At 36.0% G+C, this 17,060-nt stretch overlaps 1 protein-coding gene across 3 annotated transcripts in view; it reads left to right on the forward strand.

Annotated features, from left to right (window-relative positions):
- atrnl1a (attractin-like 1a) overlaps positions 1 to 17,060 on the forward strand; it is a 266,096-nt gene that overhangs the window by 70,311 nt on the left and 178,725 nt on the right. For all 3 annotated transcript variants that reach the window (XM_084390795.1, XM_084390794.1, XM_084390796.1), the window contains exons 13-18: positions 4,145 to 4,263; positions 4,365 to 4,481; positions 4,679 to 4,811; positions 7,586 to 7,773; positions 10,606 to 10,819; positions 14,421 to 14,609. In XM_084390795.1, coding sequence (XP_084246921.1) covers positions 4,145 to 4,263; positions 4,365 to 4,481; positions 4,679 to 4,811; positions 7,586 to 7,773; positions 10,606 to 10,819; positions 14,421 to 14,609 — 960 coding nt within the window. The remainder of the gene's footprint in view (positions 1 to 4,144; positions 4,264 to 4,364; positions 4,482 to 4,678; positions 4,812 to 7,585; positions 7,774 to 10,605; positions 10,820 to 14,420; positions 14,610 to 17,060) is intronic.

Genomic DNA, 17,060 nt, shown 5'->3' on the forward strand with positions numbered 1-17,060 from the left:
GTTTTCTATGGTATTTGTATGAAAAACAGTAGCTTACATACATTATTAAATACTGTAATTATATTCCATTAGTCCTTTAATACATTGTCTACATTAATAATATAATACAATTCAATAGATATATCCCACATTTCATGGTGCAGTTAATATTACTAGGCTAACGTTACAGTAAATCCATGGTAAATGATGGGAATTTGTAGACGGAAAAGCCTTCTGACTGTATCGTTGCGCACAGTGTTTCTCCTGTTTGTCAGCGCTGTTTCATCTGCTTTTAAACTGGTTTAAATCACAGAGACATTTGTGTTCTTCGCTGAATTCAAGTGCTTCTCACTGGATCTCGTGACTGAGACCGGTCAGAGTAAACGCATCTGTTCTAGTGAGCTTGCGCTGCTGTTTGGACTTCGAGCTGAGCGGATACATGGTCCGTGTGGCGCGTGGTTCAAATGAGTTTCGTTCCACTTTTGGCGCATAAACATTATTGAACATTTATCGAACTCTTGATATCGTTTTATCGAGAAAAATTATATTGCGATAATTATCGTTATCGTTATATCGCCCAGCCCTAGTCTTGCATGTCACAGAACCCTGAGGGGGTGTGTTTTGTGGTACTTGTTGACTACATTATTTCCACCTAAAACAAGGATATTTGACAAATAAATGAATAAAATCACAACATTTCAGGAAACTAGGTGCCTGGACTTTTAAGTAGTTTAGTAGTCATTATAGAACAATATTTGACCACAGAGTACTGTGATTGACCAATCAGTATCGAGAATTTCAGTGGGCCATATAATAAGATAAATGAGGTGCCAGAATACACCCTACTATTTAAAAGTTTTGGTTCAGTAAGATTTTGTTTTTAAATTAATATTTTTATTCAGCAAGGATGTTTTTAATGTTACAAAATATTGCTATTAAAAAAAAAAAAAAAACGCTTTAATAAATAAAAAAGAAAATCCTTAAAAAAAAAAAAAAATAAATAAAATTTGCATCAAATAAATGCAGCCTTGGTGAGCAGAAGATATTTCTTTTAAAAACATAAAAAAATCTTACTGACCCCAAACTTTTGAACGGTAGTGTATATATATTTTTGTATCAAATAAATGCAGCATAAGATGAGCATAAGAAACTACTTTCAAAAACATTGAAACATTTTACAGACCCCAAACGTTTGAATAGTTGTGTAAAGTTGAATAAAATGCAAGTGTTATAAATGTTTACACATCCTTTCATCTTGTGGGAATATCTTTACACCTGGTCTACTATCCTACACAACCATCGCAGTGGGGTGAAGTTCACTTTACATCTCATTCAGTTGAGTTGGACCATTAGCTCTGTATGTCAAACACACACCTGGAGAGTATTTTTCCTTTCAATAAATCCTCTGTCAGGAGATTATTGTTAAGCTACATATAATCCTTTTTACACTTGATACATTGCGGGTTTTATATGCAGAGCCACTCACATGTTCTGCTTTACCTTGATGGCGTGCTGCCTGTTTTCCACTGGGTAAATCCTGCCTGACTGTGGGAAATGCCTGTTGATAATTGACTGAACAAAAGGTCAGTCGGCGCATAATAATCTCATAGCGATGTAATTATGATTGCGATGAAACTAATCTCCAGCGATTGTGGACACAGATGTTTTTTTCTGTGGGCAAAACTGGACCTGAGAGGATTACTGCAATTACCGCATTGAGTTTGGTGTTCTATCAGAGGTGGATTGGACTTTAATTAAGTAATGGAATGACACACAAGTTCATGATGGATTATCCTGTATTGTGTGCATCTCAGAGACCTGCAATCATGCAGTTTATCATTGTACATTGGCACTCTTTGGGTGGTTGCTCTCTGTATATACCTGTACACAATAAAATCTGGACTTTTTTTTCTATACACTATGAATGTTCCTGATATTATGTATTATGTGTGTGTATGTAATATATACTACTACACTTTCATTCAAAAGTTTGAGATTTGGAAGACTTTAGTCCAATTCTCACTATTAACTAACTATTACTAACTATGACTTTTGCCTCACACTCCTAATTACTGCTTATTAATAGTTAGTAAGGTAGTTGTTAAGTTTAGATATTAAGTAGGATTAAGGGATGTAGAATATGATCATGCAGAATAAGGCATTAATATGTGCTTTATAAGTTGCTAATAAATAACCAATGTCCTAGTAATATCCATGCTAATAATCAACTAGTTAATAGTGAGAATTGGAGTCGAAACTAAAGTGTTACCAATTTTTTTTTTCAAAAGTGTTTATTTGAAGTAATAGAAATCTTTTGTAACATTATAAATGCCTTTACTGTCATCATTTACTTTTTATCAATTTTAAAAAAAAAATCGTAAAAAAGAAATAACGGACCCCAAACTTTTGAAAGGTAGCATATCTAAAATATTTTATGTTTTATTTTTTAACACATTCACATCTTTTTCCAGAGATCATAATATTAATCAGGGGCGTCAGTTGGGTATGGTTGCTGCCATACCTTGGTTGCCCAGTAAGTGCTAAAAAAGTTCGTTATAAATAAAATGAATCAAGATATAAGTGATTAAATTAGTTTTAAATAATACAAAAAAAAATACTAATACACAAAGAATAGTACATAGACTTGGTTGTACTATTATAGGCCTACATTATTTGCTCTAACGTTCACGCAAGAACTGTCATTCTGACTGACAACATGAGCACAACAAAGATATTTAAATACACACATACTCTTTAGCCCCTTTCACACAGCGCATTGAACCCGGGAAATTGCCGGGAAATTGCCGGAACGCCTTCTGTGTGAACGCAAACACGACCCGGGATTGATGCCGGCATCGATGCCGGGTTGGGGACCTAGTAACATTGCCGTGTTCAGTCCCGGAACGCGCGCTGTGTGAACAAAAGCCGTAATAATGCCGTGTCGCAGTGATGACGCTGAAGCGCGGGATCGTTCGCCAGCTGTGAAGCGGTACGTAATGCGCAATTTTATGATCGAATCAGAGAAATAAATGCACAAGCGTGGTTTCCCGAGAGAGAAATCGCAGCTCATAAGCAAACTGAAGACACTGCTGAGACATTACAAGTCACATCGATGTCACGTGTCTTTCCGGGACATACACGGGTTGTGTGTGAACGCGCTCTCTGATTCCGGAAAATCACTGGCAGTGTGAATGAACCAAAATCAAACGAACCCGGGTCAAATCCCGGGTCACTTTATCCGTGTATTTTCCGGAATCTCTGTGTGAAAGGGGCTTTTGTTTAAACTACTCTACTCGTTTAAAGCCTTGTGTTTTGTTATAATATATAAATAAATAAATAAATAAATAAATATATGTGTATATATATATATATATATGTATATGTATATGTAAAAATCCTGGACCGCTGCACACTTGCATGAATACACACAGGACTGCAACGGCCGAGGCTGGATATATATTAAATGGAAATGTGCAAGCAGGACATTCTTTTTTTCTTTTTTTTTTTCTTTCGAAAAAGGTAATAAGGCTTTAAAACAATATCAATCTGAGTAGGCCTAAATAATTTGTGAATTGTCATTTTTTTGTGTGTTAACTGTCCCAGAGACAGTCACAGAAAAATAAGGTGTGAAGGGGTAAATAAACCTGAGTGTAATTTTGTTTTCACTCATATTTCCTTTCTCCCATCCTTCTAGTTCATTTTTGTCCTGGATTTTCTCATTGTTTATCCTTTGAAATGGTTCCAGACAAAAGCCAGTTCCTGTGTGACGTCTCTTTCCCAGAAATAATGATAAAAATGATAAAACAAACCAACAAACAGAAAACATCCTCCCAAAAAGAAAAGAACAGGAAAAACAGTACTTATGTGTATTATGGTTAGTCTGAAATAAACTAATTCACAGTCAGGACAAATGTTTTTTTTCTCTGTCCTTGGCTCTTCCCCTCAATTTTCTGGTTTTAATTTCGCTGTGCCCTGTCCATATCCACCTCCGCTGTTCAACTTTAGCCCTTACCCATGTGTCATTGCACACACTCATTTTTCACCACAGTTGTGAAGTGTTTCACCTTGAGAGCTCTGAGTCAGACCCTTGTTACCTCCAATTTTTGTTTTATGCTAATTAGTAGATATTTTCCTTGTCTCTGATTCAAATTTTTTTAAACCATAGATGGAGTTGATAAGCAGTGTCAGCAGTTTTCTGACTGTGCTTCCTGTACGGCCAACACCAATGACTGCCAATGGTGCGAAGACAAGAAATGCATATCTTCTTCAAGCAACTGCACTGTGGTATGTCAAACAGAGGCATAACTATTAAATAGATTTAAAAGCATTTATAGCAATTAAAAATAAAATTTCTTTTTGCCGTGTCATATTTTCTCTTCATTCAGCTTACAATTGAGCTTGCCCGCCACCCTCGAGGTCCCTTATACCTCAACCCTCCCCCTGCCATGCTGTCTGATCACCAGCTCTCTATTTGGAGACCCGGTCTGCGCAAAACCGGCCAGGTATGCAGTAATATATCTTATGATAAGATTGATTGGCTTAGAGAATTAGCACCTGCAACTTCTTGATTTCACTTGCTTCTTCCTCATATAAATGTTAAAAAATACAACACAAAGTTGTACAAAACTTGCTAGTCACATTGAAAAAATATAACCAGAGTATTTTACAAATATCTCTTTTCCATCCTCTTGATTTTTAGTCTGTGAAGAACTATACCAAATGCAGTGTTCGAGGTGAGCAGGTTTGTACCAAACTGGCGAACTGCAGGAGTTGCTCGCTTAACATCAACTGTCAGTGGGAACCACAACAGCAGGAATGTCATGCTCTGCCTGGTGAGCTGAAGGATGGATGGATGGATGGATGGATGGATGGATGGATGGACGGACGGACGGACGGACGGACGGACGGACGGACGGACAGACAGACAGACAGACAGAATGAAAGAGCATATGCATGTCCATATAATCAATGAAACAGTGATCAAAGTAGACATTTCTTCTGTTTAACTGTTACAACTTTAGATGATGTCTAGGATAGAGGTCTTCAACCCTGCTCCTGGAGACCCACTGTCCTGCAAAATTTATTTCCAAACAGCTTCAACAGGTGGTCAATTCTGTTTGATTAGGTTTGGAGCCAAACTCTGCAGGACAGTGAGTCCCCAGGAGCTGGGTTGAAGACCTCTGGTCTAGGGTATAAGTGCTACATCTAACATGATAATATTTGAGTGTGTTTGGTTGGCAGAAACATAAGATAAAAAGACAAATATGATGCAGAGAATGTATTGTATACATTTGAGAAAATAATACGGAATTAGAAGTATAAAGAATAATACAAATATGTGTGCCTAATACAGCTCAAAAACTCTTTGAACTGTACAAGGCTATCATTTATGACATGTCTTTTTGTAAGAAATTCAACAAGGACATATTAAATTGATCAAAAGTGACAGTGAAGCCATTTATAATGATAAACTTAACAGATAAACTTTCTGTTTATCAAAGATTCCTGAAAAAACATATCATGATTTCCACAAAAATATTAAGCTGCATAGTCATTTTCAACTGTTATAATTAATTGAGAGCAGGAAGTGATGCTGTTGTTTGATGTATTATTAACATTCTTTTGTCTCCTTTGGGAAGAAATTCTTCTCTACAGGCCCACACATTGTACCTATGCTCAACATTTTCCAGTCTGCAGTAAAGATACACATATACACATACACACACACACACACACACACACACACACACACACACACACACACACACACACACACACACACACACACACACACACACACACACACACACACACACACACACACACACACACACACACCATGGGTACATTCAATAGACTTAATGGTTTTTATATTGTGCAAACTGTATATTCTGTCCCCTAACCCTACCCCCTAAACCTACGCAATCACAGAAAACTTTCTGTATTTTTACATTTTCAAAAAACATCGCTTAGTATGATTTATAAGCTGTTTTCCTCATGGGGACCAAAAAATGTCCCCACAAGGATTTCAGATATTGACATCTTTGTGGGGTGGCATTTTTTGTCCCCATAAAGTAGGGTTTACTAGGACCACACACATGCACACACGTTTGTTTCACTATATTATTGAAGAAATTGCATAGACTTCGAATTATTTATTTTTAAAATTAGGGGTTAATGATATGTTCTATCGCCTGACCAACCTCTACCCCGGTGTGTTTGGTTAATGGAGCAGAGATAAAGGGTCAGAGTGACCGAGGTGATACATTCAGGGTTTGTGCTGGCCATTCTCCCACAGTCTCTCTGTGTCCGATATCAGGATGTTCTCAAGGACATGAGCTAGAAAGTTCACTGCTCAGCTGTCAAATTTCTGACTGATAGCTCAATTTGAAAGCATACATACACACACGGACAACTTTGTCTGAAAAGGACATCAGCTCTGTAGTGAAGACATGAGTATATCCAACCATGGAAAATGGAGAGTTCTGACCTCGACAAGAAGGCCAATTGCAAGTGCAGTAATTATTCAAGTTTGCTGAGCTATTTATCCATTTATGGCTGAGCAGCCTAGTCAAAGAATCCAGAGTTTATTGTTCTTTTTCCCTTTTCTGCGCTCTGTTTTTTCTTTCTTCGTCAGATGACAGCCTTTATCTTGGATTATAATCAGCCGCATTTTACAAAATATACCCTTGAAATGAAAGGGACAATGGTTATTTTACGCTATGTTTAGACAGTGTGGTTTTATAATTGACTATGACTGTGTGCATTTCCTTTTGTTTTGCTTTTCAGGAAATTGAGGGTTTGCCTGAGTGTGGGTGTTTGTGGTTAACCATCGTCATGGTAAATTATTCATGTGCTGCTCTCTGTAATAAGTTCAAAACCCAAGGGTAACATGTTTCTTAATTTCATAATGTAGTGTGACTTACACTACTGTTCAAAAGTCGATAAGATAAAAAAAAATTTTTTTTTTAAAGCAGTTTCTTATACTCACCAACGATACATTTATTTGATCAAAAGCACCTTAAAAACTGTAATATTGTGAAATATTACAATTTAAATGAAAGGTTTACTATTTAAAATATTCTAAAATATAATTTATTCTTGTGATGGCAAAGCTGAATTTTCAGCAGCCATTACTCCAGTCTTCAGTGTCCCATGATCCTTAATTTTTTTTTTTCTAATATGCTGATTTGGTGCTCAAGAAACATTTCTTATTATTCTTATCAATGTTTAAATAGTTGTGATGCTTAATGGTTTTGTGGAAACTGATAATCTTTTTTCTGGATTCTTTGAAGAATGGAAAGTTCAAAAGAGCAGCATTTATTTAAAAACAGAAATCTTTTGCAACATTATAAATGTCTTTACTGTCACTTTAAATCAATTTAATATATCCATATGAATGTATTAATTTAATAAAAAAAATTTGACACAGTAGTGTCAAACTTCTTCAAATATATCTTGTTTTTCGCTGTATAATACACAGAAAGCTCCTTTTATCAATATCCTGATCAGAATGATTTGTTTGCGGTGTTCAGATGTCTTGTGTGAGTGAAGCCTAGTTTAAATAGAAGCCTGGTTTTATCCTGGATTTTGCTCCTTTTTTCAGCACACTTGTGTGGAGAGGACTGGAGTCAGATTGGAGATGCATGTCTGAGGCTGAATGCCAGTAAGGAGAGTTATGATAATGCCCAGCACTACTGTAAGAACCTGGATGGCAACATTGCATCTCTAACCTCAGCCAGGCAGGTAGACTTCATACTGGATGAGCTGCAGAAGTATCAGCTGCATGGGAGGGTGAGTCAAGTATAATCACTAGCCTTTGTGTGGAGGTTTACATTGATTTGTCTTGGTAATGGTTGGGTACTCTGTAGAACACAGTCAAAGCTGTTAACAAGTTTTTCTGAAGCATATCGATTAGCAGTGTGGGGTAACACATTACAAGTAATCAGATAACTTTTCAAGTGACTGGTAATGTAATGCACTACTTTTAAATTGACAACAAAATATCTGAGTTACTTTTTCAAATAAGTAACTCAAGTTACTTTGTTTTTTCCATTTATTCTGACCTCTCTTGTCCTCATATTGAGAGAAATCGTAAGTAAGTTGCAGAGGTGTTGTGTGTGATGCTTATTGTAGTTCTAGACTAAATGTGAACATGCATTTACTCATCTCACTTGCACAAAAACAGATTCAGTATTCTTCAAAATGAATAAAAACTCAGAATATTATGCAAACCTGCAATAATTAAATATGCTCAATTACACAAATGTACTTTATGTAATTAATCTCGCTTTATTAATCAATGTCTTTGCCGCTGACCTCCGAAAATCCAATTTAACCATACTAATAAGCTAATTTGACTTAGATAAACATCACATTTGTTCATTTTTTGTTTTGTTTTTATTGCTAAAGTAAGAGTGTTGAACTTTTTTCCCCTGTGTCCTATTCCAGAATGGCAGCACAGCTGTAAGTTTTTTTCTTTTGAGCTGCGCCCTCTACTGTACAGGAGTAAATTTGCATTTCTTTCAGCCTGAGGCTTATTCATTTCACTTTTGGGAAAGGGCCTTTACATTTTCCAAAAGATAACTTTTTTGTTGTTTTTAAAAAAAAAACAAGGAAGCCCAGCCCATGTGAGAAAAAGTAACACAAAAGTAATGTAACACATTACTTTCCAAAGTCACTTTTTAGGGGGTATCGCAATATTGTAACACGTTCCTTTTAAAAGAAACTTTCCCCAACACTGCTGATTATGTATCTCACCATAACAGTGGCTTTTTTTTTTTTTGGACTGACACAAACTTCTGTCCGTGCTCCTGACTTGTTTACCTAAATCAGTTCTTGATTGCAAGTATACGGTATTTGCCCTGCACTGCTCTGAATCCCATTTTAAAGTGATTCTTTAAACGTTTAAGAATGTACAATTTACTTGGCAAGTCCAGATGTAATGCTAGATGTTTCGGTGTGTGTAAGTTTGTTTCTAAATGTCAGTAAAGCTTAAATACTCAACTTTACATGTCAGAAAACCTTACTCATGCCTTCAGTTAAAAGCTATTCAGTTAAAGCTAGTCCCCCCGGTGCTGTGGTGTAAATATTTGTCATGTGTTAATTAAAAGGAAAGGAGTGACTCTCTTCATAATCCGCTCCCTTGCTGATTGAGGCGTGAGCCTCAGTGTTTAAGCAGCTTTTGTCCTTTGAAGATTAACACAGTTTTCTAAAGGACCCACCTTTGATGTGAAAAAGATTCGCATGCGACGGTTTCTCAGTTGCCACTATTTTTTCTCTATTCTGTCACTCACACAGACAGTCACACTCACTCCCTGTGGCTGCACAAACTCACAGGAGATCTTAAACCTTTTAAAACCTTTTAATCAAAGCACACAAGACCTTTTCATACAGGGAAGTTGTTAATTTGAATGGAAAATCTAAGAGGTTGGGGTATGTCAAATTCAGTATGTTTTGCCTTGAATTCATAATTAAACTGTGCATTGGCCTTTGCCTTCCCTTAAAAAAGAGAAAAAAAGAAAAAAAGTGTTTTTATAAAACTATAGCATGTGTTAAACAGAGTAGACAGTCATATTAGCCATCAAAACGTCTAGGTGCTCTGAATGAATGTCCAGCTGGAAGTCTGCAAAATCAAGTTCAAATAGAGTTCAAATAGAGGTGTATGAAGATGAATGCTTTTTTTATTTTACTGTTTTTTTTTTTTTTTTTTTTGACTTGCATCTGCAAATATGTCAGTCTGTTTATAGTTTAACTTCAGACCTCTTTCTGTTCTTTACTCTAATGTTCATAATCAGAGTATTTATAGACACAGGGTGATAACAGCTCATTGCATCTGTGTTAAAAGTGACTTGCTAGACTTGCTAGAAACATGTTAGATATGTGGCTCACTCAAATTTCAGTACCTAGCAAACAGAAACGGGTGCAATGTATGTATTTATTTATTAATGTATTTATTGTAAATGTATGTATTTATCTTTTAAGAATCATGATAGATATTAATAATAACATGTTTCTGCATTAGTTGCAGCACCTGACTTTGATTTTGACGAAGAAATGTTCTTCAAATAATAATAATGAGCAATGAAGCGGTTTTGTTTCCAAGGAATAATATGAAAATGTATGTAAATATGGTTTTCTTTTCAATAATTTCATCCTTTTATTGAGGCTTTTTTTTTTCTAAATGAATATCAAATTGAATTTTAGATCTGAAATTAAAACCAAGCTCATCATAGAAGAGGTCTATTCAGGTCATAGTGTGAATTGCATTTTTTAAAGTTAATTTTAGTTTAATAATTTCAATTAAATTACATTTTTTATTTAATTAATTACTTTTTTAGTTTTGAAAAAAAATCTATAGATCTAGACAAAAATTAGCTTCATGCCATTGACCCATAATTACGCTAGTTTTGTCTGACCCTGGTTGGACATGTTTTGTATGTTGCACAACATTTTCAAGATTTAATCTAATAATTTTCCCTGACTGACTATAGCCATTTTTTTTTTACCCATCCCTATGTGGATGTTACATGTGTGTGTGTGTGTGTGTGTGTATATGTATATATATATATATATATATATATATATATATATATATATATATATATATATATTTCTCTCTTGCAGAAACTTACTCCCTGGGTGGGTCTAAGGAAGATAAATGTTTCATACTGGGGGTGGGAGGACATGTCTCCCTTCACTGCCAGCACTCTGCAGTGGTTACCAGGGGAGCCAAGTGACTCAGGTTTTTGTGCGTACCTGGAAAGAGCTGAGGTTGCCGGACTCAAAGCCAAACCCTGCACTGCCAACACTGAGGGGCTGATCTGTGAGAAGCCAGTTGGTGAGAAAAGTTTTAGTTTTTTGTAGGGATGCACGATATTGCATTTTGGCCGATATTCGATATGCTGATATTTTCAAACTAATTTTGTCCGATGCCGATACCGATACCGATATATATACACATTTTCCCCCTGATATATTTACACTTTAATTTTACTGACGAGAAATTCAAGTCTCTCTCCTGTACTACCTTTACCGTATTACACTCATGTGTTGTAGATAAGGCAATACACAAGACAAACAAAACAACATTTGATTCTACCATAAATGTATAATTTTACAAATGCAGACAGACATTCACCCCTGAAAAATAGGCAAATTATTTCACTTGGAGAATAAATGATATGCCAGTGCCACATTTTATTTTTAAGTTCACACTTCAAACTTCAGTCCTTAGGAGTAAAATAAATACAAATTTATTTTCAAATAAAAAATGTACATCATCTACTTGAACAGGTCTACCAAATGCTCCCCTGTTTTCGGTGCTGATGCAGTGGTGACCCGTTCATGTAACATGTAAGGGTGGCGCTGCCAATAAAGCAACTAAAAGCTGTCACAATGAATCGCAAAAGTAATGATTATGAATATGTCAAATATAGCAAGGAGACATTTTAATTGTTTATTAATAAACAAGTGTTTTCTGTGTCGGCTGTAAAGATGAAGTTGACGATGACTCGCGATCTTCGCAGTAGTGAACGCACCAGAGAGAAATGCACATTTCGGATTACATAGTTTTCTTTCGTTTTGAATTGTTCTGTTTAAAAATATGATTTCAAGCGTTCTGTGGATAATAGATATATTTCTCAGGTCTGTGAGGCAAGTAGGCTATGCTGAGTTTCGTTTCGTTTCATTTATGAGACTAGCTCCAGTTCAATCGCGGGCGCCTCCGTGTCGTGATATCTATTATCTATCATCTGCTTTACTTATTATTTATTAAATCCAGGCAATTGGTTGATGAAACATTGATTAAAATTAAGATACAAATAATACAAAACGAAATTCACTTAGAAAGGCTTTGTGCTTTCTGCTTGAGGTCTCTGTGGAAGTTTTAAAGCAGTCTCTTTTAGTGCCGCTTTCAGAGCGCTTACGTCCGTAACCGAGAACTGTCACTGTTTTTCCTCATAAATGCGAACACGAAAAATAAAATAAAATGAATATTTTATGCTCTGTGGAGAGCATAGTAGCTTGGAGAGTTTACATTAGTAAGCTACAGGACATCGTCTTTCAAACCATGACCTGCACGAAAGAGAAAAAAAATTACTGCGTCATTGTACCCAGCACTTCTGAAAATGCACTTGCGAATGCATCTCTGTCCCCAGCACATTTCAAACCAAACTGACGCCCATGCTCGAAATGCCTCCACATGTTAAGTTAACTGGCCCTCATGCACGGTCGTCACGTGCACATAGGAAACACGCCACCCTATCGGCAAGGCTCATCGGCAGAAATGATCATATCGGCCCATGCCGATGATGGTCATTTAAAGCTTTTATCGGCCGATACCGATGTTGTGCCGATATCATCGTGCATCCCTAGTTTTTTGCTATGTTTCTTTGTAACATGAACCTGGAAGAATGTTTCTTTGTAACATTCAACGCCTGCTCTGTGGTGGATGCTGCTCTTACACATCAGACCCAAACTGAATCGGCTCCCACTGAAAACTCCACAGGGTTCTTGAAGAATTGGGAAGTCTGGAAGTAGACTTTTATTAATATATTTTGTCTTAATTTGATAATGCTTTCAGTTAATAGTTCTGTTGTATTATTCTCAGCTCTGTTAACATAAACTTTGTTTAATGCCTATTCCATGGAATTCTGCAGATTTTCCCTTATATTTTATGCAGATTTAGTCTGGGCTTGCCCTGGCTTTTTGTGTCACATATGTCAAGGTGATTTGGTGTCTGCATCTGCCATAACATTCTTTTCCATATAGTGTTATCACACTAGTAAAGAAATGAACATATTACTTGGTTTTATTAAAGTTTTATGAAAAACAAATTCTATATATAGTTCCTTGCGTTTTTTTTTTGTTTTTGTTTTGTAAATGAGCAGAGCTGTTGTATACTCTCTCACATCCTCTGTTTCTTTGGCTGCTGTATGTTTTTTGGACCTGTTTGAAACTCTAGAAAAGAGACTCAGAGGAAGCACAAATTAGGCCTTGAACAAGATTTGGACCCCCTTCAGACACTTGCAAAGAGCATAAAGAATGAATGTCAACTCGTCCTCCCCTCATCTCTGTGTTTATTCTGCTCATTTTCATTTCTTATTTATGTTCTTTTGCTCATTGAGCTCATTTAAATAGTTTCTCTTACCCTACAGGAGGTAACAAACCAGATTTTTGAGGCAATGTGTATAGACATTGTCATTATCATGAATATAATAAATATTGTTAGTAACATATTTTAAGTGTGATAAAAATGCAGAACTACAGTATTATTATAGCTATAGAGTATATTACAATACATAATTGGAGTGGGGTGCAAAACTCTTAGACCACATTGAAATGTGGGATTCAAAATCCAATTTTAACCTTGAAATAAGCAAAGTGTGACATATATTGGACACATTCAAACTTGAATTAATTTTTATGATGTAAAATAAAATAATAAATGTTTAAGGTTCTGTTTCAGTTGCTAATCAAAGTAAACTTCTTGACATTGATTATGTGACTGTACAGATGTTCTTGCTTCCATTAAAGCATTAGATGCTCTTTGAATCATTCTCAAAACAGATTGGATAACTTGATCATAAGGTTTTACACAAAGTTGTGGAGATCATACATGTGTTCTTATTCATAAAACTATTACAAATAATGTGCATTAATTGAAATAAGGCTAAAATAAAATATATATATTTGATTGTAAACTTACAGAGAGAGAGAGAGAGAGAGAGAGCAATTAAAGCAAAATAAAAAAAGTACAAAAACACACAACAAAATGACTAAAACAAACAAAAATAAAATGAAAAAATAAATAAAGGCTAATTCAAAATAGAAATAAATAGTATTGGTTTCACTTTTTTGATGTTCCCTTTAATACATTCTGTTAACTATAAGTAATGTTGCACCTACATGTCATTAGGGTTGCTGGTAGTGTTAGGGTTAGAATAAGTTGACAATGTAGTTGCAAAGCTACTTATAATCAGTAGAATGTCTGTTGGGGGACCATCACAATATTACGTTAGTGGACTGTCTGCTTAATATCTGCTAACACCTTATTATAAGGTGTTAGCAGATATTAAGCAGACAGTCTACTTATAGAGTTAGTTGACACATAGGTGCAGCGTTACTTATTGTCAACAGTGTTCAAAAGGAACCATCAGAATAAAATATTACCATAGTATTAAATAATTTTTAAATATATTAAAATAGTATTAAAATATCACTGAATCATGCAGCTCTATAAATAAAAAGCTGGCCATAAGAAACGTTTTGACCCTACTGTATCTTATCAGGAAATTGTATTGTCATTTTGAATTGTTATTTGAGGTGTTTTAAGTGTTAAATTAAGTTTTCTATTGTGTGACATTTTTGCCTTGTTTTTAAAATGATTTAATTAGCTTAAAAGTAATTGCAATTTTGACCACTGCATTTTCCTCCTGCAGTGAGCCCAAACCTTACCATGCGTCCATGTAAGATGCCCTGCTCCCTGCGAACCACATGTGCCAACTGCACCAGCCAGGCCATGGAGTGTATGTGGTGTGGCAGCACCAAGCGCTGTGTGGATTCCAATGCGTACGTCATCTCCTTCCCTTACGGCCAGTGCCTGGAGTGGCAAACTGGAGACTGTGGAGGTGAGTTCTTGCGTTTACCATCAAGGACACACACACATTAAGATACATGGCAGACTAGAAGCTGGAGTTATGAGTACACACTACTCTGATGAACACACACCTTCTAACTCGTTTACTTTCCACCTTCTCATTTTTCCCTTCTGTTGTGAGCCTAAGGGAGATTGAGTTTTGAGAGCAGATGTTATGAACGCTATGCCTGCTGCACAGGCAGGTATCAAACTCACTATAAACTCCTGTCACACTCTGACTGGCCTCCACCGGAAAAATCTATAAACTATCGACATCTGTCCGGCCTTGCACAAGAGACCGAGACCCTGCACAAAGAGAAAAAAGAACTTTCATCTTATTCGGACTTTTGACTTGTGACATAAAGTCTGGTCATCATTGCAGGTTTTCTGACCAAGAATTGGTACGAAATTTCTGCAAACACAAAAGAAGATATTTTTAAGAATGCAGTTTTGCTGACCATATCCTTTGGATGGATAAACATTAAGACATTTCTCAAAATATGTGATAAATGCTTTAGACTTTTTCCAGGTGTAGCGCCACCTATGGGCAGAATTTGACACAAATTGGTGTGAATTCTCAGAATGTCTGGTTGTCTATGTATGCCAAGTTTTGTTAAGTTTGAATTTTGCCTTCAGCAGTTAAGTCAATTCATTAAAATGTGCAATTTGTGTATATCTCCTCAATGCTCAAAATTCTTTTGTAAATGTTTTGCCTTTTTAAAGGCAAAACAAAGAGGATAAGAACAATAAGAGTAGGAATAAGAAAATCGGACAACAAATACAATAGTGTTCCAAAACCTTTGGAACGTGGACCCCAACATGTGACCTTTTTTTTGCTGGGAAATAAGCACAACAGTTATGTGAACAGAAACTTTAATAGAATAAATCTTTTGTCAAGACTTGATGTCTCTAATCTTGCAAATCACATGAATATTCCATCATTAACATTGGTGATTTTATCAGTTTGGTTTGGTTCTTTGTAAAACCAGCTTTGTTGTTGAGACGTTTTTCAAATGCTCTTATTTCCATAAAGCCAGTCACTTAGATTTGAACTCTTGATTCCAGCCAACACTTACCATTTTTATATACATCATGTGTCAGTGTGCGAACTGTGGGCTGTTCATGAGTGTGCCGTCTGAAACTGAGGCTGTTCAGATCTCTGCTCAGTCATTTTACGATTCAACAGCTCCTCTAGTTCTTTCTAAGTAGATTTGCAGAAATATCCCTATACACAAGAGTGATATCATGTGGTCCAAAACAACACAGAACCATGCCAAAGTATCTGAAATGACTGATGGTAATCGTCTCAGAAAAGCCTTATGAGTAGCTGACGCGGACCTACCTTGTATAGTCATCAGCAAGTTTGTAGATGCATGGAATCATTCTTTTCTTCTGCATTAAGAGGCACTAGAGCTGGCATCGTAATGCGGCGTAAATGTGCAGCTGCAACAGGGACGAGAATGAAAAATAGATATACAGTCCAACTGAGAGGCGTAGTGCTTAATAGCCAACATATTTCTCCAGAAAAAATACTACTTCAAAATCCTGACTGGCGAAATTGCCTGTCTATAGTGTCTCAGGAAGTTGAAAGTCTTTTCATGGCCTTGAGACCCTGAGACCACAAACTCCCCTTCCATTCGCCATTATAGAGTTACACAGATATTACTGTTCTTTCTCTGCGGATGTGCTGGTCATTGATTTTATCTGGACCGCAGAGACTAAAGGCCTCCAGTGCATTGTTAACTGGGATGTTGATGGCTGTATTTCATAGAGGCGATCTGTCAGACAATAAACATCATTAAGGTCAGCTCTCTGATGGAAGTGAATTGCTAGAGGATCTCCTTTCCTCCAAGGAGTTGGTTCATGGCCGCAGCAAATATTTTGCTGAGTGATTCTTTGGTGTGAAATGCCCCATAGATGTACCTGTTGGGATCATTTCATTAGAAAAAGTGCAGTTTTCATATTTAAACAAAGGCCCACACAGAGATAAAGAAACAGCTTGACAGCATGATAAAATGCACGTAATCAAAATGGAAATGAACTTCTTCACTGGCTCAATATACTCAGCAAATATAGCCTTTTCATGCAGAAGTTGAGATAAAAGAAATACCATATCGTACAATGTGCCAAGTCGGCTGCGTCCATTGTGTTGCATTGTTATGGTACGGTCATTTTTTGTAATGTTTTTTTTTTTCAAAAAGTCTTTGTTATTATTCAGTCTTTAAACAGACAAATGTGTGAACATTATTGAGGCAAAAAGTAAATCATTATGGTGAGCATACATTTTTCATAACTTTTCACCTCTTTATCCTTTCTGTTCAAATGTATAATCTTACCAAAAATTATATGTCTCTATTTTGTTTGTAACTGGATAAGTTTCCACATTAGAAAAGGTTCACCCTGAAAATACTTTACAAAATAAAAATACTCAGTGTATTATGCT

The sequence above is a fragment of the Rutilus rutilus genome (assembly GCF_951802725.1).
Source record: "Rutilus rutilus genome assembly, chromosome: 20".
Lineage (NCBI taxonomy): Eukaryota > Metazoa > Chordata > Actinopteri > Cypriniformes > Leuciscidae > Rutilus > Rutilus rutilus.